The sequence below is a fragment of the Phalacrocorax carbo genome, chromosome 14 (assembly GCF_963921805.1).
Source record: "Phalacrocorax carbo chromosome 14, bPhaCar2.1, whole genome shotgun sequence".
NCBI lineage: Eukaryota > Metazoa > Chordata > Aves > Suliformes > Phalacrocoracidae > Phalacrocorax > Phalacrocorax carbo.
In genome coordinates, this window is record NC_087526.1 from 11753839 (window position 1) to 11778724 (window position 24886).

Here is a 24886-nt window from a genome sequence, read left to right on the forward strand (position 1 = left end):
TCAGTGCCTCCTGCCTGAACGCTTTTCCTCCTTACCCTGACAAGCCCACAGCATGGCCTTATTAAGTTAGCAGCAGGTGGAGGAAAGAGGTTTATCTAGCTGAGGAGCTGTATGGGCTGGAAGCACCCACCAGCCAGCTCAGAGATAGAGCCGAGTCCAGAGGTGTAGCCCCACTGCCAAAGCGCCAGGCTCCCGCAGCCTCCAAACTCATCCCCTCATGCTGGTCCAACCAAACCCCCCAGGCCAGAAAAGCCACAAACGTCACTCCAGGCCACTGAGAGCCCTACCCTGCCAGTGCCCTTTGGTCTTGCCTGTCTCTTGCTCCTTGCACTGAACAGTTTCCTAGCCCTCAGTCACTGAGGGGCACGAGCTACACATCAGATAAGGACTTGGGAGCTTGGGATTAACCCTTGGCAAGAAGGTTTTGCTACTCCTCTGAGCAAAGGCAAACACTCTGGTAACGGGAGGACGGGTGGCTCAGGTGCCACCCAGACCTGCTGCTGGGGGCGTGAAATAGGAGTGGCAGTCTGCAGGGGCAGAGACAGGCTTTGTCCTCTGAGTTGAAGCATGCCAGCAGCCTCCCATTCCACCTTTGCCACCAGTGAGCAGCAGGCACAGCGGGGACTGGAGCAGCATGGACAGCCCGATTCAAGCACCTGGCACTGGGGCACAGCCCCACTGCAAGCCAGCCCTTTAATGAACACCAGCCTGCTCCTGCCCCAAGAGCCCTTCTGCTGGGTCTGGGCTATGGGAGAGACCCCAGACCCACAGCACCACCCAGGATTTGCTCCAGGCGATCCTCAGCGCACAAGAGCAGTTCCACAGCGTGGGCTGTCCCACACACACTCAGCATTTTCCTCCTTTATCCTCTGGGAGATGGGATCAGGAGCCAGGACTCAGTGCACTTTTGGGGTGCTACCACTGAGCTTTGGGGAAAGTGAAGGGGATGTTCAGGCCAAACAACAACTCATCCTTGCCACTTTAGAAACCCACTGCCAACACAAGCTGCCCAGCACAGGATCTCTACCTCCTCACCAGACCTGCTGCGGGGGCAGCCACAGCCCCCACCCTAATGCCCAAATCCTCTCCTGGACTTACAGGGCGCAACATGAGTGTGAAGCAAACAGCAAGATTAAGTGTATTCAAGGAGGCACGTGGTGTAATCCCCAGGCGCATCTGCCTGGCTCATGCTGTGGACGCCTGGCAAGAGCAGACCCAACAGTGATTCCCATCTCACACCTCCTGGCCCAGCAAGCCTCTGCCCCCTCCAGGCTAGCATCACCCCCTTCCCACTCTCCAAAGGACTTGGGAGTTGTGAGGGGTGTCACCACAGCAAAACAGCCACCGACCATTGCCAGGGTGGGGTGCAGGTACTGCCAACTGCCCTCACCATCTTTTTAAGAAGTTCCAGTTGCCACCAAGGCTGACAACCAGACACAAAGCAAAGGGGGCAGCGAGAGAAGGAAGCGAGCAGTGCCATAGCCAGGGTTTGGAAGTCCTGAACCTGATCTTCTCACCCCCCCTGGGCATGACCCACCGCAGACACCCACACTGCCCCAGGGCTTGGGCTGGACCACGGCACCCCAGTCTCGCCACAGCACCCCAGCCTTCCCGCTCCTGAGCGGAGATGCCAAAGGGGCAAAACCGAGAGCTGGAGGAGCCTCAGCCCCAGCTCCAGCTCCCCTCCCGGGGCGGACCTTGCCAACCCACACGTCACACAGGGACCAAGGCAAGAGATAATCCCTCAATCACTTAATTGCTTTAAAGAGAAGCAAAGCATAAAGTATTAAACATTTAAGGTGATATCTGAGTCACTTACCAGCCCGAGGAGGAGGGAGCAGCTGCCTGCCAGTGCCGAGCAGCCAGACCCAGGGGCTCAGGGCACTAAAGCCACCCCAGACTGCGGCAGTGGCGGTGATGAAGGAGGGCAGCAGCCATCCTGCTTTCAGAGGGCCTGCTCTCCCCAACACCAGCTATAATCACTGAGTGAGGGATCCCAATCAGCACCCGCTAATTACCCTAACAAAGCAGGTCTGCTCCTTGCAGTTGCTGATGGGATTCTGCTGAAAGGAGGGCTACCCACACCGCCCTGACCCCCCAGCCCAGCTGAGGGGTGTTAGCAGTCACATTTCCTCCCTGCTGGGCCTGGGGCAGCTCTGCTGGCCCTGGCTTTGGCCAGATCAACGTACACACCAGGGTCACTGTGTCACTCAGCCCCACAGGGGCCAGTGCTCCCTACGTGTGGCAAGGACCCGGGTGTCCCAGCATGCAGAGGCTGGCAAGCAGCGATGGACGCCGTAGGGGAGCCCCCAGGTTCCCTCCCAGCTAATGCCACGTGCTGGCGGCTTGTGCCACAGCCCTCTGCTTGGCCTTGACGGCTGCAGCTGGGATCCCACCGGTGATGTAGGCTGCATCCTAGCTCAGCTCGGAGCGCAATGGCCTGATTCTGCACCCACCACGGCAGTGCTTCCCTGTCAGAGTGGTCCGGGCACAGGGAGCTCGCCCATCACTGCCAGCAGCTGGCCCTGGCCCTCAGAGCAGGAGGGACATGATGGATGAGGAGCAGGCACTGGGGCTGTGCTGGACCATGAGCCCATGTGGGGACACAGGAGTGGCTCTGGCAGCACAGAAGTGGCAACAGCTCCCATAAACATTGGGCAGAAAAAGCCCCTGAAGCACCAGGAGCCACACATGGGCATTGTACATGCCCCAGTGCTCCAGGAACCACCGACTCCTGTCACGGGGATGCTAAGAAGTGTTCTCAAACATGAACTACACTTTTTTGTTTGTGAGGTCTGTTTGTATTTAATTATCAAATTGCAAAGTATTTACATCAACATTAGAGTTTCAAAGCATCTCCACCCCCCACCACCCACAAAGCTGGACCTTTTCAGGTTCTTTTTTCCAAAGTTTTATTATTATCCAAAAAAAAAAAAAAGCTAAATATTTTACTTTGACACTGAAAAAGGCAGGTGGGGGGGAGAGGGGAGCTGGGGAGAGAGACACAGATCCACATGTTCTCTGCATAGTCGGTTGGAGATCTTACAAAACACTGTTTTAAAAAATGGAAACAGCAGAGGAGCATAACTTGTAGGGCACTATTGACCCCGGGAAGCCAAAGAGCATCCTTGGTTGGGGTCCCCCTCTAGAGTTTATTGGCTTAAAAACTAAATTGGCAGACGACAATGGTGATAGAGGAGAGGCTCTTGAGCCGCAGGGCCTCCGGGTCGTGCTGGCTGCAGTGGCAAGACAGGAGATGCTGGGTCCCACCAAAATTGCTGCATGGACACACAGACACGTAGACATGCATGTGCAGGGGAGCTCCTCAGGGATTGCTTTACTCTTCGTTGTCAGAGCTTGCCAAAACCCACGGGGAATTAAGCCAGCCCAGGGTGTTCCTTGAGCCGAGGGTGTGTTCCTGCTCTGCCACTTGCCAGAAAGAGCCACTAAATGAAACTGCCGGGTAAAGCCCGTCCCCACCCCGCTGTGCTCGTGCAAGACTCTGTGCGTGCTGCAGACAAGCGAAGGGCAAACCTTAACATGTGCTCTTGCCCTCTCCCCCCAGCTTTCAGATCAAATCTGGCTTCCACACATTACGGTTTTAAGAGGTTTCTCCTGGGGATGGGGATTTTGTATAATTTAGGCAGAGCTATGGCACAGGACACCCCTCGGATCGCTGCCACGGGATGGGGTTTCTGTGGCAGTGCCAATGGGGATGCGGCAGCCGCCCGTCCCAGGGATGCAAACATGGAAAGACCCAGAACATCGAGGTTTGGCGAGTCCCTGTCCAAACACAGAAATGCAGGCACAGCAAATCTGCTCGGAAGGGGGGAGAAAAGGCTCCGAGTCCCAAAATGGTTTAAAAAAAACAAACAAAAAAAATCCATTAAACTAGTCACTGTTGTCCAAGCCAGCAGGATCTCTCCATACTGCTGAAGAGCACTCATTAAAACAGACCCACCAACCAGCCAAGTACTTGGTTCATGAATAAGTGGTTGGGGAACTACAGGAACAAGTGGGAGGCAGCGGTGTGCCTGGGCCCTGCTCCGGCAAAGGTTTGGGGAGGGGGTTTTGGCTGCCTCCCCCCCCATGCTTGGCTCTCACCCAGCTTTCATGGGACACTGGCAGCACGGTGGGGGCTGGGGAGAGGCGGTTTAGGTCTGCTGCCTGCAAGGTGGCTGTGCTGGAGGGAAACCCCATCCCACAAGTGATGGGGAGGCAAAGAAAGCCCACTGCCTGAGGACCCAGAGGGCAAAGCTGTTGGCTCCCCTCTCCAGGTCCGTCCTGATGGTGCCCTGCCCCACAGCACCCCTGCCCTGCAGCAACCCCTTGAGCCCCCACCCCACCCCTCATTCAGGAGACCATCCAAAGAGCCCCCAGGTCTCTCTAAGGGAGGGTGCCCAGGACCCGAGCGCTGAGGGAGCGAAGCCTCGTGAGCCACCACAGTGAAGGGTTTCCAGCTGGGTACAGCTGCAAGAAGGGGGGGGAAAAACAACACATGCAACTAAGTCAATGTTTGGGAGAGCACAGGGATGCCTCGAGGGCTATGTACAAGCAGGCGCTGGGCGGGAGAGTGCAGGGGCTGGGTGCTGCCCCACCGGCCACGGGGTTCAGCCCCAGGGGATGTGTGCAGGGGCAAAACTGGGCACAGATAGCCACCTGCCGCTGAAACACAGCTGAGGCTTTTGGGAGCAGGCAGGGGGTAGACGGGGATGCAAATGTCTCCCGTGCAGCACAGTGCTTCCCAGGACTCTCCTCCAGGATGGTGGCCCAAGTCTGGGGATGCTCCCACTGCATGGGGACTGCAGCCCAGCAGTTGAGATGTGAGGGATGGGGGGAAGGCAGCTAAAAATGTACCAAGTGGACAAAAACATCTGTGAAAGATGAGTAGTTCCCTCAAAACACTCCCACACCCTGAATAGCCACACGTGCCACACACCCAAGCCCCACAGTGGCACCGGATTTGGTGGCAGGGCGAGCCTGGGGGACCCTGCTGGTGGGAAAGCTGGTGGTGGAGCCAGGGGAGGGAGGCGCGGGGGGGCTGTGGGGCACCTCCCAGGGGGCCAGGTGGAAGACCAGGAGTGCTTGGTGGGAGAAAGCACAGCCGAGGCAGCAGGGCTGGCTGCAGGCAGGGCAAGGGCTCTGCCGGCACACCCCCAGTGCTGCTCCTAGGAGAGACGAGACATGTCCCTTGGGGGGACAGACACAACTGGAAGACTCAAACGTGCAGCCAGGTGCTCCCATGGGATGGTGTTGGTTACCAGAGCCATGAGCAGCCGCATTTCATGCTCCTGGTGCCTGCTAGCTGACAAGGCTGGAGGGACACCCAGGGAAGGGGGACCACCAGCATTCTGCTGGTACCACCACCCTGGCACATCACCGTGTCCGAACCAGCCAGGGATTGTGCCTTCCCCGTGGTGAAATATCTCTGCCAGCACCCTTGGGAGAAACAGAGCCAAGGGGGGGATGGTGGGGAGGGTGAAGGGGCAGGGAAATTTGTGCTGATTTAAAAAGGGGGTGCAGGAGACCAGGGCCGTGTGTCCGAGGTGGGGTGATGCTGTCCCCCAATTCCTCTGGGCTCACCCCAGAGTTGCTAGGGGGGAAAGGTCTCCCAAAAGCCAAGTCTCTCAGTGGGAGATGCTCTGCTTGCCCTCCCAAGCTGGCTCCGCTGGTGCCTGCAGGCTCCTCCTGCCAGTGGGACAGTACCGCTTCGTTAAACACGGGCCAGAAGTCTTAATGAGCAACAGAGGAGCCCAGCACCTCCCCTGGCTGCATCCAGAGGCAATGCCCCATCCTGCTCCGGGGCTGCTCCACAAAAAAACGGCCCCTCGGCAGGGAGCCCAGTCCTCAGTGCCCCATGGCGAGGACAGCAGCATCCCTGGTGCCAGGAGGAGCGCCGGGTCTATAGGTTCTCGCCAGGCTGGTACTGGGGCTCTGTCGAGGTGAAGTAGTCCTCCAGGAAGGCCTGCAGGTACTCGAAGGTGGGTCGCTCCTCCGGGTCCTTCCGCCAGCACTGGCACATGAGGTCGTGCAGGGACTCGGGGCACTCGGGCGGGCAGGGCATGCGGTACCCCCGCTCCACCTGGTCCAGCACCTCCCGGTTCACCATCCCTGCATGTGGCCAGAGACACGGCGCCGAGTGAGAGATGGGCCAGATCCGGCACAGCGCCTTTCCCAGAGGGGACACCGAAGGCATCATGCTGGAACGAGCCTTACAGGCAACCCCAGTGACTTGACCCAGGGAAAGAGGGTCCCCCAGCCCAACAGCGCTCATCCCTGCCAGCCTGTCACCCTGCTCAGAGACCGGAGCAGGACAGGGCAGCTGTGACCCTGCAGCCCACAGAGCTCTGCTCACCCTACCCTGGCCTGGGCAGGGGCAGCTCACCCCCAAGCCTGCTCTCCCTGCCCAAATCGCAGGAGAAACTTTGCATCAGTTTGCTCCTCTGCAAAGATGGCTCTGGGGGCCACGGAGCACCAGGGGCGAGCGCTGGGTGAGGGTGGCTGCTGTCAGGGTATCACGATGGGAACAGGTTTTCTGCTGGCGGGTGCCAGCCCTCACCTGGGTATGGCACTCTGCCCTTGGTGGTCAGCTCGGTCAAGAGGATGCCGAAGGACCATACGTCTGACTTGATGGTAAACCTGCCGTACAGAGCAGCTTCGGGGGCTGTCCACTTGATGGGGAACTTCGCGCCTGGACGGAGAGGCAGGGTGAGGGGCTGTTCCCAGCCCCACAGTGCCCAAGGGCACATGGGCTGCGAGTGCTTCCAGGACCCCGGTGCAGCCAGGGCCATGCGCTGGCTCGAGATGCAATGTGCACCCCTGGGGACCAGGGACCACGGAGTGGCCATTGCTCCGGTTCCACCTGCCTGGGCACGGTGCCGGCAGCCCCGGGCACGCACCTTGCCGAGCAGTGTACTCGTTGTCCTCGATGAGACGTGCCAAGCCAAAGTCAGCCACTTTGCACACCAGGTTCTCCCCCACGAGGATGTTGGCTGCCCGGAGGTCCCGGTGGACATAGTTCATCCTCTCCACGTAGGCCATGCCAGACGCGATCTGTGGGGACCAGGACATGGGGCACCAAGGCTGGTGGGGTGACATGAGGGTCCCCAGGGAAATCCTGGCACCACGAAGGGGAACAGCTCTGCAGCAGGACTGAACCCAGGGTGCGGAAGCAACCCATTGCTCAAGAAAATGCACACAGATGCAGGTTTGCTGACCAGGAAGAGCCAGCAGCAATGGGAACGGGAAAAATTATGGTCCCTGACTGCAACTCAGCTCCAGGCTGAGCACCCAGCAGGGACAGCGGCACCTAACCTGAGCCAAGCGAGGCTGCGCAGCACCCCACCACCTGACAGGCAACAGCCACGACAGTCCGGCGAGGTGCTTGGGCAGCCAGCACCCTCGGAAGGGGATGTGGGAGGCCTGGGGATGCACAAACCCACCTGAGCTGCCATATCCACAAGCTGGGGCAGCCGCAGGTACTTGCCCATTTCGCCCTTCAGGAAGTCCAGGAGGCTCCCTGCGAGGAAGACCACAGTCACAATGATCTGAAGGAGCAGAGCCCCTCGGCCATCCCCCCGGCACCCCTCCTGCACTCACCCTTGCTCATGTACTCGGTGACGATGTAAATGGGCTCCTCCGAAACCACGGCGTACAGCTGAACCAGCTTCTCGTGCCGGAGCTTCTTCATGACCTGGGCTTCCTGCAGGAAGGCTTCTGGGGACATGGTGCCAGGCTTCAGTGTCTTGATCGCCACCCGGGTGGTGCCATTCCAGGTCCCTGCAATACAGGACACACTGCTCAGGAGAGACTTACAGGGCAGGGGGCCGTGTCCCTTGCCTGCTCCCGCACCCCACTGCAGGCTCCGGGCACCTGCAGATGGCTGGGGGGTGGGTGCAGGTGGTGACATGAGGGGGACGGCGGGGTGGGAGCAGTCCTTACCCATCCACACCTCTCCAAAGCAGCCCTGCCCCAGCTTGACCTCCAGCCGCAGTGATTCCCGGGGGATTTCCCAGGCATCCTTGGCGAGGCCTTGGGTCTGGGGCTTGGAAGTGGGGCAGACGTTGGTGAGACGGTGGCACAAGCCATCAGCATGTTCTAGCACAGGAGGGGACAGCACCAGGGTGACATTTGGGCATTTAGGCACAGGATGTCTTTACCCCACATCTTCCCTGCAAAACACCTCAGGACCCGTACCCAAACTCTCGCCCTCTTCCCTAAAACCCAAGCAGCTTTTCACCAGGGTCCCCCACATCTGATTTGGGGCCCCCCAGCCCCACACTTGCTTCCCAGCAGCACCCATCCTGCAGCAAGGGCAGGCACAGCACCCAAGGTGTCACCCAGACCCCAAGGGGACCCCAAATGGCTACCCACTGGAGTAATAGGCCACCAGCTGCTGCAGACTGTTGAACTGGGTGCGGGAGGTGATGTAGAAGCCACCACTGTCCAGCTTGCGGATCTTGTAGTGCTTCACGTTGAGGCCCTTGGCGTTGTCGAAGTCAGAGACGGAGAGGCAGTAGGCACCTGTGGGCAGGACCGAGGAGCTGGGGGGGAGGTGTGCCACACACAGGTGCTCCCCATGGGATCCTGCCAGGGGATGGGCAGGACCGGGCTTGCAGGCTGCTGTTTTCACCCGAAACCAGAGGATGGGGAGCAGCTCTCAGCTGCACAAGCTGGCACCTTGTGCCAAGGGGGGATGGCACGTACCCCTGGCTACAGCCACATCATGTAATCACAGCCTCCAGCTGCCCCTGCTTGCATGGCAGCTCCGCCAAGCCTTGCCACCAGCCGGGCCGGCACAGAGGTGGGGTCTCCAGGAGATGCCCCTACTGCAAAAGGAGGTGGCTGTCGGGTCAGTCATCTGGGTGCGGGTGATCCCCGCTGCTCCTCCAGCCCCAGCAGCCAAGAGCCAGCTCAGCATCCCCACAGGATGTGCTAGCAAGGGGCATCACCCCCTCCCGCCCTGCTAGGTCCTCCTCTCCAGCGACACGTGGCGCACAGCAGCGCGGCTGCTTCCTCTCAAGGAGCGCTGCTCCTGGCCAGGACACAGGGGCCACCGCGGCTCTGAGGAGCCAGCACCACAGGGAGGGACCGTGCCCCCCAAGCTGGCGCTGAGGAAGAGACCGTACTGAGTTTGAGGGGGGCACATGGGTGGGAGCGTGAACAGCCCCCAGGGCACAGGGATGAGTGTGGCTCTGATGGCAAAGAGGGGACACCAAAGCAGGGGAGAGGGGCGGATGGGAGGCAGGCCGCGGGGAGCTGCTGACCCATAGCCCCAGCATCTCGGCATCTCAGAGGGGAGCCAAGGGGCTGGTGGACCTGATTCCCTCCTCCACAAACCCCACCATGGGCATTTCTTCGGGAGCTTGTCTCTGCTCTGCCCACAGGAGAGCAACACTGCGCTGATGGGGCCACAAATAACGGAAAGGAAGATTTATGCTGCTGCTTGAATGAGCTGTTTCCACCAGAATAAAATAAATAGGCATCAAACCAGAAAGGAAAATCAAGGAGCTTTTCCCAAAGGTGCATTTGGAGCCAAACTAAACCACATTTCCAGGTAAGAAACAGCATCTTCAAGCAGCTGAATCGTGAAGATCAAAACTTGCACTTTCGGGAGGCACAAAACAAGTATAAGGAGACATTAGGCTTGAAAGAAGGATGTAAAGGTTCATCACTAGTTCTGCCTGCTTGCTCTAGAAGCACACATTCAAGATTTTGCTGCTCTATAGGGACCATAAAAAACCAAAAATCACCTACTTGAGAGTGTTGAAACAAAAAAACCCAAACGAGGAGAAGGGAGCATTCTGCCTGGTGGTCCTGCTGGAGCTGGTGGAGGACCCAGCCCCTACCCTGCCATTAGCCATCTCTTTGAAGGGCAATGACTGGGCAGGCAGCACCAGAGAGAAGTGCAGCCAGCTGCATCCCTCCATGGCAGGAGGGAGGCTTATTGGTGTAGAGATATCACCAGTGTTTTAGTGGGTGCATCAGATCCGACTCCCTGGGGACCAGCAGTGGCAGAGGAGACACCAGGAGGCTGCCCATACTGAGGGGCATCACTCAGTGACCCCGAACATTGGCTCCTGTCTACAAGGTACGACTCTTTTCTCCTTCTCCCTCCCTACACACCTAAGCTGGAGGAACCAGGGTGACCGAGGGGACCAGGGTCCCCGTGTGGATGCCCTCCAACCCCCCCAAGAGGAGCTCCCCTAGGCTTCCCCCCTCCCCCAGCCCCACTCACCTTTTGTGGTCTCGCTCTCCCTGACCAGGAAGGTCCCGCGGGGGTTTTCAGGGTTGAGCAGCAGCCGCTCAGACTCCCGGCGAGTGATCTTCCCAAAATACCACCTGCAAGAGCAAGGCAGTGGCTTAGCATCCGGCACTCGCCCGCCCACTTCTTTGCCTGTCCAAGCAGTCCCGGCCCCCACCGCTGCGGTTTTGGAGACCACGGGCTGTGTCCCCAGGCTTGGGCACCCTGGGCTGCGCTATGCCCCCATACAGCCCAGTCTGGGCATCACCCGAGGAGCAACCCTGCACCACGGGCCACGAAACGCCTTCACTGCAAAAGCCTCCTCAAATGAGGGGCTCCAGAGACCCCTGAAGCCCCCTGAGCCCTTGCTGGGGGGGACGCTGGCTGGGGATGGGCTGCAGGGATGTAGCTGGCACCTCCTGCTCTGGGACTTACAGCTGGCTTTGCCCCTGCCTGCTCTGCTGGTGTCACAGTCGCCTCTGTGCTCAGCCTGACCTGCACAGGCAGAGCCCACAGCATCCTCACGCACGGATGCAGGTCTATGCGGAACAGTAAGTACCAGACCAAAAGCATCAGGTCCACCACAGCCCTTGCTACGCCACCACTCATCCCTCCAGTGCATAAGCACGCCGCACCTCTGCACTTTATGGGCCTTAAAGAAAGGCTGGAAAACATTTAAGGGTTTGCAGATTCAAAGGGGAAAAAATAACAAAAAGAAGAAACCCGGAGGCCTTGCAGGCTTTGCCCAGGAGAGGGGCAGGGGGAGGGAGGAGCGCTCAGGTTCTGTTTGCTATCGCTTGTCTTTAAACTGTCTAAAAGATGGCAATTACTCTTCAGCCTGGATGGAGTCTGAGGGCGCGACATAGTTACTGGGGATGTAGCCCGTCTGTCCTGTAGTGAGGGAATGAGCCAGCCACCAGTCACCTTCCCTGCAAGAGAACCAAAACACACTCAGTGTGAAGCCAGAAGCCCCCCCAGCCAGCCCCTCTCCCGCCTGGCTGGTGGGGGGTGAGCCAGCACAGAGCCCTGCCGGGAAGGGATGCAGCCCCACAGCCCCCAGCCCCGGAGCCGGACCCCAGCCAGGAGGGCTCCTGCTCCCTGCCCGTGGCTCTGTTTGGGCAAGCTCTTGGTATTGGGGCCACCCATCCGCATATGGGATGCTTTAAACTTAAACGGGGCAGGGCAGCCAGTGAGACAAAATACCTTCAGAGCCACCTGAATGCAAACAGGGTCTGGCTGGAGGATGAGGGGCATTGGGGATCCAAGGCAGCAGGGCAGCAGGGAATGACAGGCAAGGCGGAAGGAGGGGAAATGGAGAAAAGCAACAGAATTATGTCAGTGGTTAAAAAAAGCCCCGGGAAAACCCAAGAGAGTTTGTTAAACACAGGCTGCAGAAAAGCAACAGGAGAGGGCTGAGGTTTGGGCAGGGCAGGGTGAGACCTGCCCCGCAGTGATGCCCAGCCTGGACGCAGCAGGCTCCATCCCGCTCAGGTGCCCTGCTTGCAGCCCCAGGATGGGCAGGCTGCGCAGATGCAGCCCTTGACCGCGAGCTTCCCCACCAGCTGCGCCTGCAATGACCATGAGTGAGGCTTGCACGGAGCCACACAAACCACTGTGCTGGCCCCACGGCCCTGGGCATGGCTCTGCCCTGCAGGAGCCCCTGTGCCACCCCTAAAAACCCAGGGCTGACCCACCACCCCTCCTGCCCCTGGCACAGCAGCCCCAAGCACAACCCCAGAAGCTGGCAGGGTACAGGAGCCTTCTTGCTGCTGTCCCCTCCTCCCCATGGGCTCCTACAGGGGACAGGGTGGGAAAGGACAATAGAGAAGAACAAGAGGACAGCGGGAGGTGGCTTCCTCTTCCCCACAGACAGCAGGGTTTCCTCCCACCATCTGCATCTCTCATCCATCGAAGACAGAGTCGCCTAATTTATCCTGGCCATAAGGGAGACGAACTACAGGAAAACTGCAGATCCGTGGGAACAGCACCGCAAGGATGCAAGAACGTGGCAGGATGACCTCCACAAACGCTTTACAGAAAAACCTTAATAACCTCAATCACCACTAAGAGACCCATCAGACCACGTCCAGACCCATCCCTGTAAACCTCTGTCCTCGCTGCAGACACACCAGCACCTTGAGAGTTTTGCTTGTCCCAGCTAAACCAGCGATCCTTTGAAGCAGGAGAAACCAGACATGGCCCCCAGCTCCCTGTGCTGGTGCCAGGGGAGCTGGGGAAAGCGGGGACCCTCAGGGCATCTCCTCCCAACCACACAGCCAGGCTATGCTGCCCACCCAGAGCCCCTCTCCAGCCTTGCAGCAACCCCGGCCAGTGTTTTAACTTCTCCAGGTCCCGGCACATGTCATGACAGGTAGCTTGGGCTCTCCAGCTGGAGCTGCTGCCCCAGTCACCTTTACTGGGGCGGCTCCAAAGGGGGCAGAAGGCTGGTTGGACTCCTGTCCCATGGGACCACAGAAAACATCTGCTTAAGAAATGCCCAGCTTTTGACTTGTGGCTTTATTCCAGCTTGGGCTGCAAGGCCGCAAGCTGGGAATTCAGCAAAAACAAACTATTCCAAAAATGTCTCAGTGGGGAAAATAATAATAATCATCATCATCAAAACAAAGCATTTCAACAGTCCCCTGTACAACCTTACCCAAAATACCCCACCACATCCCTGCTGGCTGCCAGCTGGCTGGGAGGAGACCTCCTCCTGCTGGAAACGGTACCACGAGGGCCTTTCTGCCCTGGGGTGGATGGATTTGGCCTGTCTGGGAGGCCAAGGGTCACCACAGACAGCCTGGGCTTTGCTGGGTCGCAGGAGCAGGGAGGTGAGCAACGTGGAGGTTTCTCTCACCCTGCACAAGCCCCAGACCCATTAGACCAGCCAAAACCCGCAGCCACCCTGCAAAGCCGCTGCTGGCTCCTGTGGCCGTGGGCTCCCGCTGTGCCCAGGACCTGCCAGCCCTTCCCAGGCTGACCCCAAGCACCCTCCCCACAGCCCCGGGGCTCTGCCTGTGCCCTCCAGGGAGCCCAGATGAAAAGGACCTCACACACATGCCTGCCTTTTGCTGTGCCCAAAGCGCAGCAGCCTGACCTGCTCCCAGACAGTCCGAGCACCTCTGGGCACTCAGCGAGAAGAGAGATTTACCCCTTCCGAGCACTGCACAAACCGCACAGCTTTCTCCACCGCCTCCCTCCTTGTGGGCATCCCACCCGCGCAGCCGCAGCAGAAACCGGGAAGGTCAGCAGCTAGATCCTGCACCCTCCACTGATGGGCTGCTTTGCCAAAAAAAGCCCTCTTGCTCCCCAAGATGCTGCAGAGCCCATCACACACGGACCCTCCCCTCTGACCGAGCATTTGACAAGCAGCAGCAGAGGAAAAAAGGTATGGAAACCCCAGAAGTGATATAAAGCATAAAGAAAAAACCCTCACGTATGGGCCCAATCTGGATGCCCAACGGGCAGAACTCACTTCGTAACAGCCCAAGCCGGAACTCAAGCCTGGGGCTAGTATGCTGCTGAGGCTGTGAAAGCAAGAAGCACCAAACCCCCCAAATTCAGGCTTTTCCTGCAGCATTGAAACCCCGCACATCCTGCACTTCATGGATTAAATGAATCACCATTAATAAACAGCACTGGAACAAGGAGAACAAGGATGAGATTGAAAATGCGTTTGTGTGACACTGCCTGACCGCTGCAGGAGAAATATCAGCCCTGGGATATTCCCTTGTCTTTCCACCCGCTGACTTTGCAAAGCTGCCCAGGCTGGAAGGCAGCAGCGGAGGGGACAGCGGGAGCTGCGGAGCGCTGGGGCCTCACGCCAGCGCTAGGGACAGTGACTCTGCCAGCCAGCCCTCTGGCGGCCTGAGGGGTGCTGCAGACCACGTGTGCTGTGTGTCAGGACAGACCACACGTGGGTTTAACACAGGATCACGCTTAGGAGCATCTTCCAGCTTGTCACGCTGCCCTGCTCCATGTGGCAAGCTATGGGTGAGCTGCTACAACCAGGATGGAGAGCAAACAAGCAGGAGCCAGACCCCTAAGGAAGTGCTTGAGTCCCCTGAGCCACTTACAAAAAATAAAAATAAAATTTAAAAATGCAAAAATAAATGCAAAAAAGGCCAGGAGGGAGCAGAGAGCCAACTGAAAAGGGACTGCAGAGTGGTGCCAGGTGCAGACAAGGAAAGCAGGCCAGGTTCAGAGCTCCTGGGTGCAGACACAGCTCTGGATGGAGCAGTTCCTTGGCATGGAAGGGGCTCCCCACTCTGCCCTTGTTGCTCAGGGAGGACAAACCCAACCAACTCCAAAACCAGCGGGCAACCCTCTCCTCCCAGCCCTGCTCCACCCAACCTCGCCCTAACAGTGGCAGCAGACCAGCTTTTATCATTTAAGATCCTTAACAATAATAAAAATGATAACAATCAATCTGTAATACACACCTGACGTCCACTTTTCTCCTAAACGACAGCATGGCACAGAGGAAAGAAAAAAGAGTCAAGAGGGAGGCTGAGATCAGAGACACCGTGCAAGCACAGGGGAAAGCACCCGGGAAGCTGAGGAGATGTGTCCAGGCAAACGACAGGGAGCTGAGGGCTGACAGGGACAGGGGACCAGCAGGGACACAGCCCCGCGCTGGAGGGCACGGACTGGCCAGCAAGCAGAGGAGGTGGCTTGGTGACAAGGCTGCAAGGCAGCGGTGACCCGCAACAGAGGTGGGAGGATGGGGGAGCAGGCAAATGATCGCCTCCAGCGCTGGTGTCCTCAGACAAGTCACTGCATCCACGTGCGTCTTGGCAGAGTGGCTCCGAGGGCGGCACCGCTGGCGATCAGGCAGTGATCACCCAGAGCATCCCTCCTTGAGCACGCATCCCCGGGGAGAGCTGGGCTTGGGGGCTCCGCAGGAGGGATGAAGGTGGCAGCTCACCCCCATGGGCTTGGCTGCATGGACATAGACACTCACGTGTTGTTAACGATTTGCAGGCGCTCTCCTTTCTTGAAGGACAAGTCCGTTTCGGTACGGGACTCGTAGTCGTAGAGGGCCACAAAGGTGGTGACTCCACCTACGACAGAGACCACTCAGGTTGGGCACGGCCACCGGTGTTGCCGTGGCACGTCGCTGGGCGACCCTCACCAAGGACCCCCCTCTCCCACCATCCTCCCACCGGCCGATAAGACACAGATTTCGACCCCTCCAGCTGAAAGACAGAGTCCCTCAAAAGCAGGAGACCCCGTCATCACAAGAGGAAGCTGGAACCAAACCCACGAAGATCTGACGAATAAACCCCCCCAGCCCCGCAGGACCCCCTGCCCTGCCGCGCCCCAGCCCACACCAACCAGCCAGCGCCCCGGCACGCTGCGGCGAGGTGACTGTGTCGGAGGTGTTGAAGCCTCCGAAGAGCTTGGACTCGGCGGCCATGGTCCCAAAGGAGCGGCTGGGGGTGCGATGGGCGTCGGGAGCAGCTGCCTTGCTGGGCGTCTGCGAGGCTGGGTAGCCCCCATGGTGGGTGTTGTCAGTGGGCTCCAGACTGCGCCGGCGCTGGCTGGGGTCTTTGGGTTTGCTCTTGCTGCTCCCCATGGTCCCGGGCTGGAGGAGACAGACACACATGCAGAGGACTTATTATTATTATTATTATTATTATTATTAAGCTGCTTCCCAGGGCTTGCGTGACAGACGCCTGCCCACTAGGAAATGAAACAACCTCCAAAGCCTTCTCAAGCATCAGCTGATGGAAAGTCTGGCCATCCTGCCCTTGCCCTGGGATAGCATTGCCCCTCATTAATGCCGAGCCACCTCCTGCCTCGCCGCAGCAGCCAGCAAAACTCTGGGAGTGGAGCTTTGGGAGGGGAGGGAAGGACGCTTAGCCACGGGATTGCGGAGCAAGGATGCAGAGCACAAAGCCTGGACCGGTGCTCTGGAGGGCAACTGCAGATGCCCCAGGGCCAGCCACATCTCCTCCTACACAAAGGTTTCTACCAGGGCACGGACAGGAGAAGGCAACACCCAGACAAATATTCATGAGTTTGGATTACTCCGATGGCACAAATTTGGAGAACCCATAGCTGCATCACTCTTCTTGCTCAGGATGGGGATTTCAATGCTGAGTATGTTCCTGTGAAGTCCAAAATGTGCAGCAAATGGGTGAAAAGTTTAAATCAGGAGCCGTTCCAGGCAGTTAGCAGCTAAAGACCAAGGGATCTCGGCTTTATATATAGTCATGCCTTCCTTTCCACTCAAGATCATGCTCTATAAATACCTTCAAGGTAATGATATAAATGAAGGAAGGGAATTATTTGGAGTCTCCAAAGATGGCAGGATATCCAGCAGTGTCCTGAAGCTATGGAGGGAAATATTTAGGCTTTATCACACATGGCAGGAGGAAAAAGGGAGACGGAGACAACCGAGGAGGAGAATATCTCTAATAAAAAACAAACAGGGAAGAGGCCGAGGAGGCAGCCCCATCCTGTGGGGTGCAGACTGGATGGGTACCTGGATGCAGCTGCCACCCAGGCTTTGCCAAGGGCTCAGCCTCACCCAACAGACCGTTCTTCTAACCCAGCTTTCGACAGAAACTCAGGCCGAGCCCCCACGAGCAGGGCCAGAGCCACGGGGCAGCTCCAGCAGCCTGCACAGCCCCAGTGTCAACGTCCTGACATGGGGAAGTTTAGGGGTGCCAGGCACAAGCTCTGCTCCTCCCCCAGCTCCCCTCCCCACAGCGAGGGCTGTGCCTGACGATCAGAGCTTATTTTCCAAAAGATCCAACTTCCATCTACCATTTTCCAGCTCCCAAATTGCACAGATGACTGGCAGCATCTCCTGTCCCACCTCCATGCAGGTTTCCTTCAGCTGCAACCCTGCCAGTGGGATCAGACCCCGCCAGGGTTTGGGAATCAGAACAAACTGATTTTTCAGGCTGGGTACAGCTATGGCAGCCACTCTGGCAGGGAGCAGCCTCCTACGTGTGCAAGCGATGAGGAGGGACTGATGCCTCTATCTGCCATGGGAGTCAGCCCACGCATATCTGTGCTGGGCTTTGGGGGCCTTGGAGCAAAGGAAGGTCAAATACAAGCTTTGTACTTGCAAATTGCCACCGACAACAATCTGGAAGCAGAGCCCACAGTGAAGGGGAGGGGGTCTGTCCTGTAAATAAATATGCTTTTAAAACCCTAGTGCAGAAGATGTTAAAGCAGAACTGTGGGGGAAAGCAGGACCTTAGAAAGGACGAGAAAAAGCCCCCACTGCTAAGGAAAGCGAACCTCCCTGTCCTCCCGCCAGCCCTTTGCTCACCTCCACCCGGGGCTCCGGCGCCCGCTGGTGCTCCCGGGATGGCAGCGGCAGTGCGGGGAGGAAAGCGGGGCACGGCGGGGCTGTGACCGCGCGGCTTGTGACTGTCCACGCGGCTCTGAGCAAGGGGCGCAGCCGCTCAGAGTTTCCCCTGGAAGCAGCACTTCCCCAGGCAGGAAAACACCCCGACGGGGGCAGCGGATTTAGCAGCACTATGGGGACACAAGCATCCCCTGAGCACACCCCGCAGGGCTGCTGCCTGGGTCAGCAACTGGTTTATCAGTGCGCTGAGAAAAATCAGAGTATAAAATAGTCAGTATGCCTAGAGAAGCAGTCAGGAGCAGGGCACAGAAAGGGGAGATCCCCAGGCACTTCCCCAATGACCCCAAAGCAGGGAGGGTCCTTGCCTTCACACCCATTAGCCCACGGGCACGGGACATGCATCTTCCAGGCAGGTCCTGGCCAGGGACCACAAGTTCATCCCTTCTTGCGCAGTGGTTTTGGGGAGGGAGAGCTCTCCAACACACATCACAAGCCCCCCCTTGCGCCTGTGTGTTAGCCCTTCTTGTCAAGGGCTTTGCTGGAACTGTGCTGCTCACTGGGACATGCTGCTCTGATGGGGCCCAATCCAGCTGTCAGGGCTTTGGCTGCAGGAGCCAAAGAGGAGGTGGAGGCGGAGGAGGCACAAGCCTGTGGCCCTGGGGAAGGGGCTGCAGAGCACTGAGCACAGCTCCAAGCTCTCCTGTTGCAAACACCTTTGCACCTAAACACACGCACACAATTTGGCTAGTGCAAAACATAGGCTGGCAACCCCAAAATATGCCCAGAGGCACTGGCAGCCTTGTACCATCCCCACTCCGAGTCCCAGGTAACTCAGCCAACGCGACCATGCAGCTTTAGACCTGCAGCTGCCCTAGGGATGATGCTCCCCACCAACCCCCAGGGAGGAGACGGGGGTCTGACAAATCCCCTGCAGCTCCCACACTGCTGCCTTGGCAGCTGGCAAGGAAAGGGTGCAAGTTCCCCTGGTAGGATGCAGGGGGTTGGGCAAAAGCTTGGTGGAGGAGTTATTAATGACAGCAGGAATGTGCTGGGCACTCAGGTCCCCAGGGAAAGAGAGGCCGTGCACCAGCCCCACCAGTGGGGAGAGACCCACCCCCTGCCTCCAGCAGAGCTGGCGAGGAAACCCCCCTGGAGCCAAGAGGCAGAGAGGAAGGAGGTGAACCCACCACCCAGCTGCAGCAGCTCCCAGCACACCCCAGCAGCATCAGTGGGAGCTGTGGCCAGATTGCAAAAAATACCCACCACCAGCAGCTATGCTGTATTTATGTCTAACGTAGAGTATTTCTACATGTAACAGGCTGCAGGCATGCTCAGAGGATGCCAGCATCCAGCCAGGGCAGCCCAGCCGATGCCTGGTGGGATAACTCTCTACTCCTGCGCTTTCTGCAGCCGAGAGTGCTGGGATGGGGGGGCTCAGCACCACTCCCCAACCCAGCCAGTGCCTCGGCTTTCGGCAGGGCTTCCCCTCCCAAGGCTTGTGCGGCGGTGGCAGGCTGGAGCGTGGCCAGCATTCCTGGCGCTCGCCTCTGACTGATGCGAGGCGGCACACGGAGGCAGCTTTCCTGCGGCGGGGATTAGCACCCCAGGCACGTCGCAGCCTGCAGGAACTCCCCTGGTTTCCGCTCCGGGGGGTCAGCGCCAGCGGCAACTCGCAAACCACCACGGTGCCAAGCTTCGAGGCCTCAGCTCTGCCCCATGGGCCGGCCACGCAGCGGGGAGCGCCAAGGGGTGGGAAGGACGAAGGGAGGGTTCTGCCTTTAGCTCTTGTACCCAGCACCCCACCCACCCACGGATGCTCGAGGGCCAAATCCAGCTGTTGCAGAGCACCCGGTACCCCAGATTGGAGCTCCCCCAGGGGGTCAAGAGGGTTCCCCTTTTCCTGGGTGGGTTCATTCAGCAAAGCAGCCCGATCCCCCCTCCCCGGGGCCATCGGAGATGTCTTACCGGTGCTTTCCGGCTACAGCCTTGCCGCGGGGTGGGGAGGGGCCACCGGCAAAGTCAGCTCAGCTCCCGCCGCAGCCTGCGAGACAGAGGGGACGTCAACACCCGTAGCAGCTGCCGCCGTCCCTGCACCCGGCTGCCTTCTCCCTCCCATGCCACGGTCTGGTGCCTAGGGCTGCCGCTGCCTTCCTCCTCCTCCTCGTCATCCCTCCAGCATGGGGCCAGCAGCTCACACTCACTTGCTCTGATCTCTCATGTGTGAAGAGGGGACAATTCTCTGCTCCACTTCATCAAACCCACCCGGGGACAGGAGAGGAGGCGGCTGGAACCGCCCTGAGCGATACCCCAGGGTGAGATGGGAGCGCCAGCACCCCCAGCTCACCGAAGGGTTTTTTGGGGGGAGAAGCAAAGCCAGTTCCTCTGGACACACCAGTGTTCCCAGCCCCGCTGCTCCATCTCCAGACAGCTGGGACTGGTGGCTGGGAGGGTCAACCACCAGCTGGGGACCTTGTCCCTAAGGATGAGAGTCACCTTCTCCATCCCCAACAGCACAGACAGATGCTATGGTATGAACCACACACAAGGTCTGGGAGCACTACATGCTGCTCAAGCCCTGACTCAGCCAAAAAAGCATACTTTGGCCAAATTTTTCAAAAAGGATAGTTCCCTGCTGCAAGTGTGTGATGGGGGACACTTAGCAGCCGTGGCTCAGGGCAGGAGCTGCCCTTTCCCCCCACTCTCATATTGAAAAAGAAATCTCTCTCCAGCCAGCCCTGCTCACCTGGCACTGGGCAGAGGCTTCAGCTGCCCCTGAGGTGCTCCAGCTTGCCCAGCACAGAGGGGATCCAGCCCCCCCACGGCACCCCCAGCTTCACGGGCCTGAGCAGCATCCCAACGGGCTCCTGTCCCGGCTGGAGCCCAGATTTCATGCCTCATGCAGGGGGAATATCCCAAATGGATGGGGATGGGGCACAGGCAGGTTTTTGCTGCGCTGCCATCCAACCCTGCTGGGAGCAAGCCTGGAAGGCAGATCAGACGCAGCCTCCTGCCTTTATGCCCTCAGCCACCAAGGCATAGACCAAGGGGAGGGCTTGCACATAGATGGCAGCAAAGGAGAACGAGCTGATGCTCCCCCAGCACCGCCGGCTGCCATCGCAGCCTCCCCTGCCCCAGCTGCCCCAACCCACTCAGCCTGTCCATTACCCAGATCACGGCACACTGCCCCATGGCACACACAGGGCTTGTTATGTTGCAAACGCCATGGTGTGATGGTGGAAACCACCGAGCAAACCTCGGTGGGGTTGGTGTAACGCCAGGCAGCCGCCTGTGTCCTTCTCGCTGGGTGGGCGCCTGGGGTGGTGGCTGCCACACAGAAGATGTGCCACGCTGCAGGTTTATTTGGATGGCCTCCCCTTCCCCCCGCCAATAAGTTTTGTCACTATTTTTAGTGCATTTGATTAGGATAATAAGCAGCAGCTGATTGACAGCTCTTTAAGACTTTGAATGGTTTGTAATTTGAACTTGACTAATATTCGCTGGCAATAATTGCACAGCGGGACGGAAGGTGGGGGAAGCTGCAGTCTCAACTCCGGGCTGAAGCACACACAAATAAGGCTGCGCTATGTATGCACGTGGTGCCCCGTCCCCGCTGCCCATGCATGCTGTGACACTTGGGCTCCCGGGCACACGCTGCAAGGCCATGGCCATGTTTAGACAAAACACGACCAAAAGATCCACCAGGGAAACCCAAATACGCCTCAGCCTGGGTCAGCCATGCGCCAGGGCGGCGAGGTGCAAGGTCCTCTGAAGGGAAGGGACAGGTCCCTGCGCAGCTGCCAGGCGGATGGATGCACTGGCATCCCTCACGCTCCCAGGTTTGGGCATTTGGTGGCTGAAAGTGGCTGCTCCAGCAGCAGCCCGGCACAGCCCTGCTGTCGGCTCCATAGCAGGGCTGCGATCCCAGCCAGCGCATTGCCGGCGCGGCTATGGCTGGGGTCCCCATGTCCCGCTGTGTTCTTTATTTGGGGTCTTCCCGGCCCCACAGTTTCCCCCCAGGCCATGGCTGGGCTGAGCCCAGCTGGAGGGGAGGATGCCAGGGCCGAGCCCAGCCGCACACCCTGCCCGGGGCAGAGGCTGCAGCAAGGAGAGAGCCGCAGCAAGAGGCCACCCCCACCTCCCCTCTCCAAAAGCAATTAAAAATGAAGCACACTCAGCTGCACAACTCAGATCAGATCAGATCATGGCACGCGAGACAGCGGCGTCCCCATCGTCCCCTGCCGGCGCTGGAAATGCCGCCTGACCTGCCCAGCATCCTCACTCTGACACCCGCATCCCCAGGGATTCACCCCGCCAAAAATAAACCGGCAAGTTGGGATGCAGGAAAAGGCTCAATCCTCTGCCCTACCTCCCCATGGCAGATGCTCTTGGAACGACAACAGCGAGGGGAACTGCTGCTGTCCGGCAAGTCCTGCTTTGGCTGCTTTCCCCTGTGCACGCATCGCTCAAGGATACGATGGCTGTAGTAACGCCAGGCTAACAGGGCTGGCAGAGTGGGAAGCGATCTTATCTTCTTTTCAAAGATACTAACAAAAGACACTGATTGGGAGCAGACAAAACACAGCAGTACGGCTTCTGCTGAGGCAGACGCAGAAACCTTGGGAAATGCCACGACAGGCTGGGGCCCAACAGCAGACACTGAGCCTTGGGGAGGGAGACATCTCCAGCAAAACAGGCTCTGTCCTTGGGGCTGCTAAGGAGCCGGGTGGGTGCTGAGCAGCGCCGGCAGCAGATGGGATGGGGCAGGTGCTGGGGGAGAGGTGGGTGAGGGGCTGCAGGCAGCAGCACCCACCCACTGCCGGAGGGAGCCGAGCTGCATCCCCAGCTTGCGAAGCCCTGGCGAGATTAATAACGGCGCCTGTCTCATGCCAGACTGAAAAATGAAGCGTGCAGGACGGTGGGCGAGACAAAGCAGCCTTGCAGCCCACAGCAGCAGGCACCAGGGATGGGAAGGAGCAGAAAGCGGTGATCCCAAAACCACCCCAACCTGCTCCATCCTCCTTTGCACACAACTGACCCCCTCCCAGCAGGACCGGGGTCCAGCTGGGGCAGATTCATGCAGTACAAAGAGCTGCCTACGAGGTGTGCCATTAAAGACAGAGATCCCAGGCTGGAGGCAGGCAGGCGAGAGCCAAAGGGCACCTTGCCGTGCCCCAGCGCAGGCAGCACGGAGGGGCGGCAGCGCTGTCCCCGCGACCGCAGCACCCGGACAGCGGGGTCAGAGCCGCAGCACAGGCTGCAGGGAGACGGCGGCCTCCGTGCCAGGGGTGATGAACTGCTGCTCGGTCAGCGCTGCCATAACCACTGTGAGGGTGGGACCTAAAGAGCCAGCAGCCCAGCACCCCGTCCCCCTCCCCGCATCACCCCCCGCTCCCTCCCTGGATTGTGGTAGGAAACGCAGTCCCAGACAAGCTCACACAGCAGTTTCCGCCATGGTCCCCGAGGATGCTACTGAAGTTTTGCCTTTTCCCAGGGCTGGGGGCCAGTGAATGGCAGCACAGCCCCTGGTGCTTTGGGGAAAGCCTCGCTGCCCAAGCTCAGCCCACCATCCCCTCCTGCCACCCAATATGGCAGGTCAATGTGTCCCCCACGGAAAAAGCGATTCCAGTCCCCTGTCCCGTGGCACTGGGCTTTGCTCAGTACAAGAGGGGGAACACAGAGGCACGTCTCTGACAGGCTGGGACCAGCCCTCCTGCAATGAGTCCCAAGGGCCGATGAAAAAGGAAGAGCTGCTCCCCCAGCTCTGTAAACCAGGGTTTGATGCTGCAGATCCTCTCCCTGTCTGGCTGACGCTGTGAAGGCATGCCTTGGTCATGCCTCCAGCCCTTCTCCTCTGCAAGAACGTGTTTCTCACCTGAACTGATTCCTAAAACAAAAGAAGAGATGCAGAGATGCTCAATTCATCTCTCAGCTCCGATCTGGGGACCAGGGGAGCTGGTTCCATAGGTAAATGCCCAATGGCACCTAAGTTAAGGCACACCAGCCCGCCCCGGGTTCCCCAGCTGACGGAAAACTCTCCCAGACGGAAGGAATCACTGGCAGAGGAGAGGGGAGGGCAGCACGGCTGCTGTGCTGGGGCCCAGCTACACGCTCCCCACATACATAAGTCCCAGCCTCTCCCATCTGACCCTGTCAACTCCCGTTAAATTTAAAACCATCTTAATTAAAGCTCCACAGCCCAAGCTAGCAGGGGCCAGTGGGTCATGAAAGGGGAAAGGATAATTAAATCAACCATCCAAATTCACCCCTCCAAGCATGGGGGAGAGTCACAGTTGGGAGTGATGCAAAATGCCTCTGTAAAGATGTGCCAAAACAGGGAGTTTAAAAGACCAAAACAAACCCCTGAGAAGCACAGAAGCAGGCTCTCGATGTTTATCTGGGCAAGAAACTGGGAAACACCAAGCACACACAGGGAGCCATCCAGGGAGCTCGAACTCTCCCCACTGTTGCGGGGTCAGCCCCTTGATGGCAGTTTTTGGCTTGCCAGGGCGATGGGCAGTGGCTCAGCCAACACCAGTGGCTGCACACAGCTGCAGTGTTCCCCGCTACCTGATGGCATCCCAAAGTTGTGTGAGGGCAGGGGAAGTCCAGTGGTGGCCCCCCCCCCCCCCCCCCCAAGTACTGTCTTGCATAAGACTGGCAAGAAAAAGTTGCAGCCCTTATCTCCCCAAAATAATGCAAGCGGCCACCTGGAGCGAGCGAGACATGCGGAAAGTTGTGCTTGCTGGTGCCGAGCCGCCAAGCGCTTGGTTTTAAGCCTTTTTCTCCCCCAAGGGATGGGAGAAGGGAAGGTGACCATTGCCATGCCCCATCACATCCCCATCACCATGCTGCAGCAGACCTGGGTACCAATGGTGCCACGTCGTTGGATCCCTCGGTGTGCGGATGCGGGCAGCCTGGGCTGACCCGCTGCGGTGTTCGCCCACAGCCCTGCACACCAGGTCCCTGCGAGCTGGCAAAACTTTGCATGCGCAAACCTTCCTCCAAGGCAGTGGGTTTTTAATGCACATCATCGAGTGGTGTGGAGGGCTGCGGAGGGAGCTGGCAGCTACCTTTCCTGACCAGCATGCCACCAAACAGAGCTTGCGGGAGCTCCTGGCATACCACTCCCTGGCATCACACGCAGAGCTGTGCTGTGTGGTGGGTGCTGGGAGCTGCAGCCCTTTGCAAAGGGCTGTGTGGGGAGTCAATGCTGCACCGACAGCGTGGGCAGCCAGCAGTGCCCCATCGCCACTTTCCACCCCTGTGCAACAACAAAATCACCCCAAAAATCAGGGCTCCACCAGCCCCGTGCCCTG

The 24886-nt window shown here is 58.8% G+C and overlaps 1 protein-coding gene across 3 annotated transcripts in view; it reads right to left on the reverse strand.

Moving 5' to 3' along the window:
• Positions 1 to 2895: 2895 nt before the first annotated feature.
• SRC (SRC proto-oncogene, non-receptor tyrosine kinase) overlaps positions 2896 to 24886 on the reverse strand; it is a 30857-nt gene continuing 8866 nt past the window's right edge. The window contains exons 2-14 of one of the 3 annotated variants that reach the window (XM_064465742.1): positions 19536 to 19611; positions 17532 to 17815; positions 15581 to 15830; positions 15207 to 15306; positions 11074 to 11172; positions 10238 to 10341; positions 8374 to 8523; positions 7942 to 8097; positions 7600 to 7779; positions 7443 to 7519; positions 6900 to 7053; positions 6560 to 6691; positions 2896 to 6111 (exon numbers count right to left, since the gene is read on the reverse strand). In XM_064465742.1, the coding sequence (XP_064321812.1) occupies positions 5903 to 6111; positions 6560 to 6691; positions 6900 to 7053; positions 7443 to 7519; positions 7600 to 7779; positions 7942 to 8097; positions 8374 to 8523; positions 10238 to 10341; positions 11074 to 11172; positions 15207 to 15306; positions 15581 to 15821 (1602 nt within the window). In that variant the 5' untranslated portion in view covers positions 15822 to 15830; positions 17532 to 17815; positions 19536 to 19611 and the 3' untranslated portion in view covers positions 2896 to 5902. The remainder of the gene's footprint in view (positions 6112 to 6559; positions 6692 to 6899; positions 7054 to 7442; positions 7520 to 7599; positions 7780 to 7941; positions 8098 to 8373; positions 8524 to 10237; positions 10342 to 11073; positions 11173 to 15206; positions 15307 to 15580; positions 15831 to 17531; positions 17816 to 19535; positions 19612 to 24886) is intronic. The other 2 variants (XM_064465743.1, XM_064465744.1) reach the window with 2 other exon arrangements.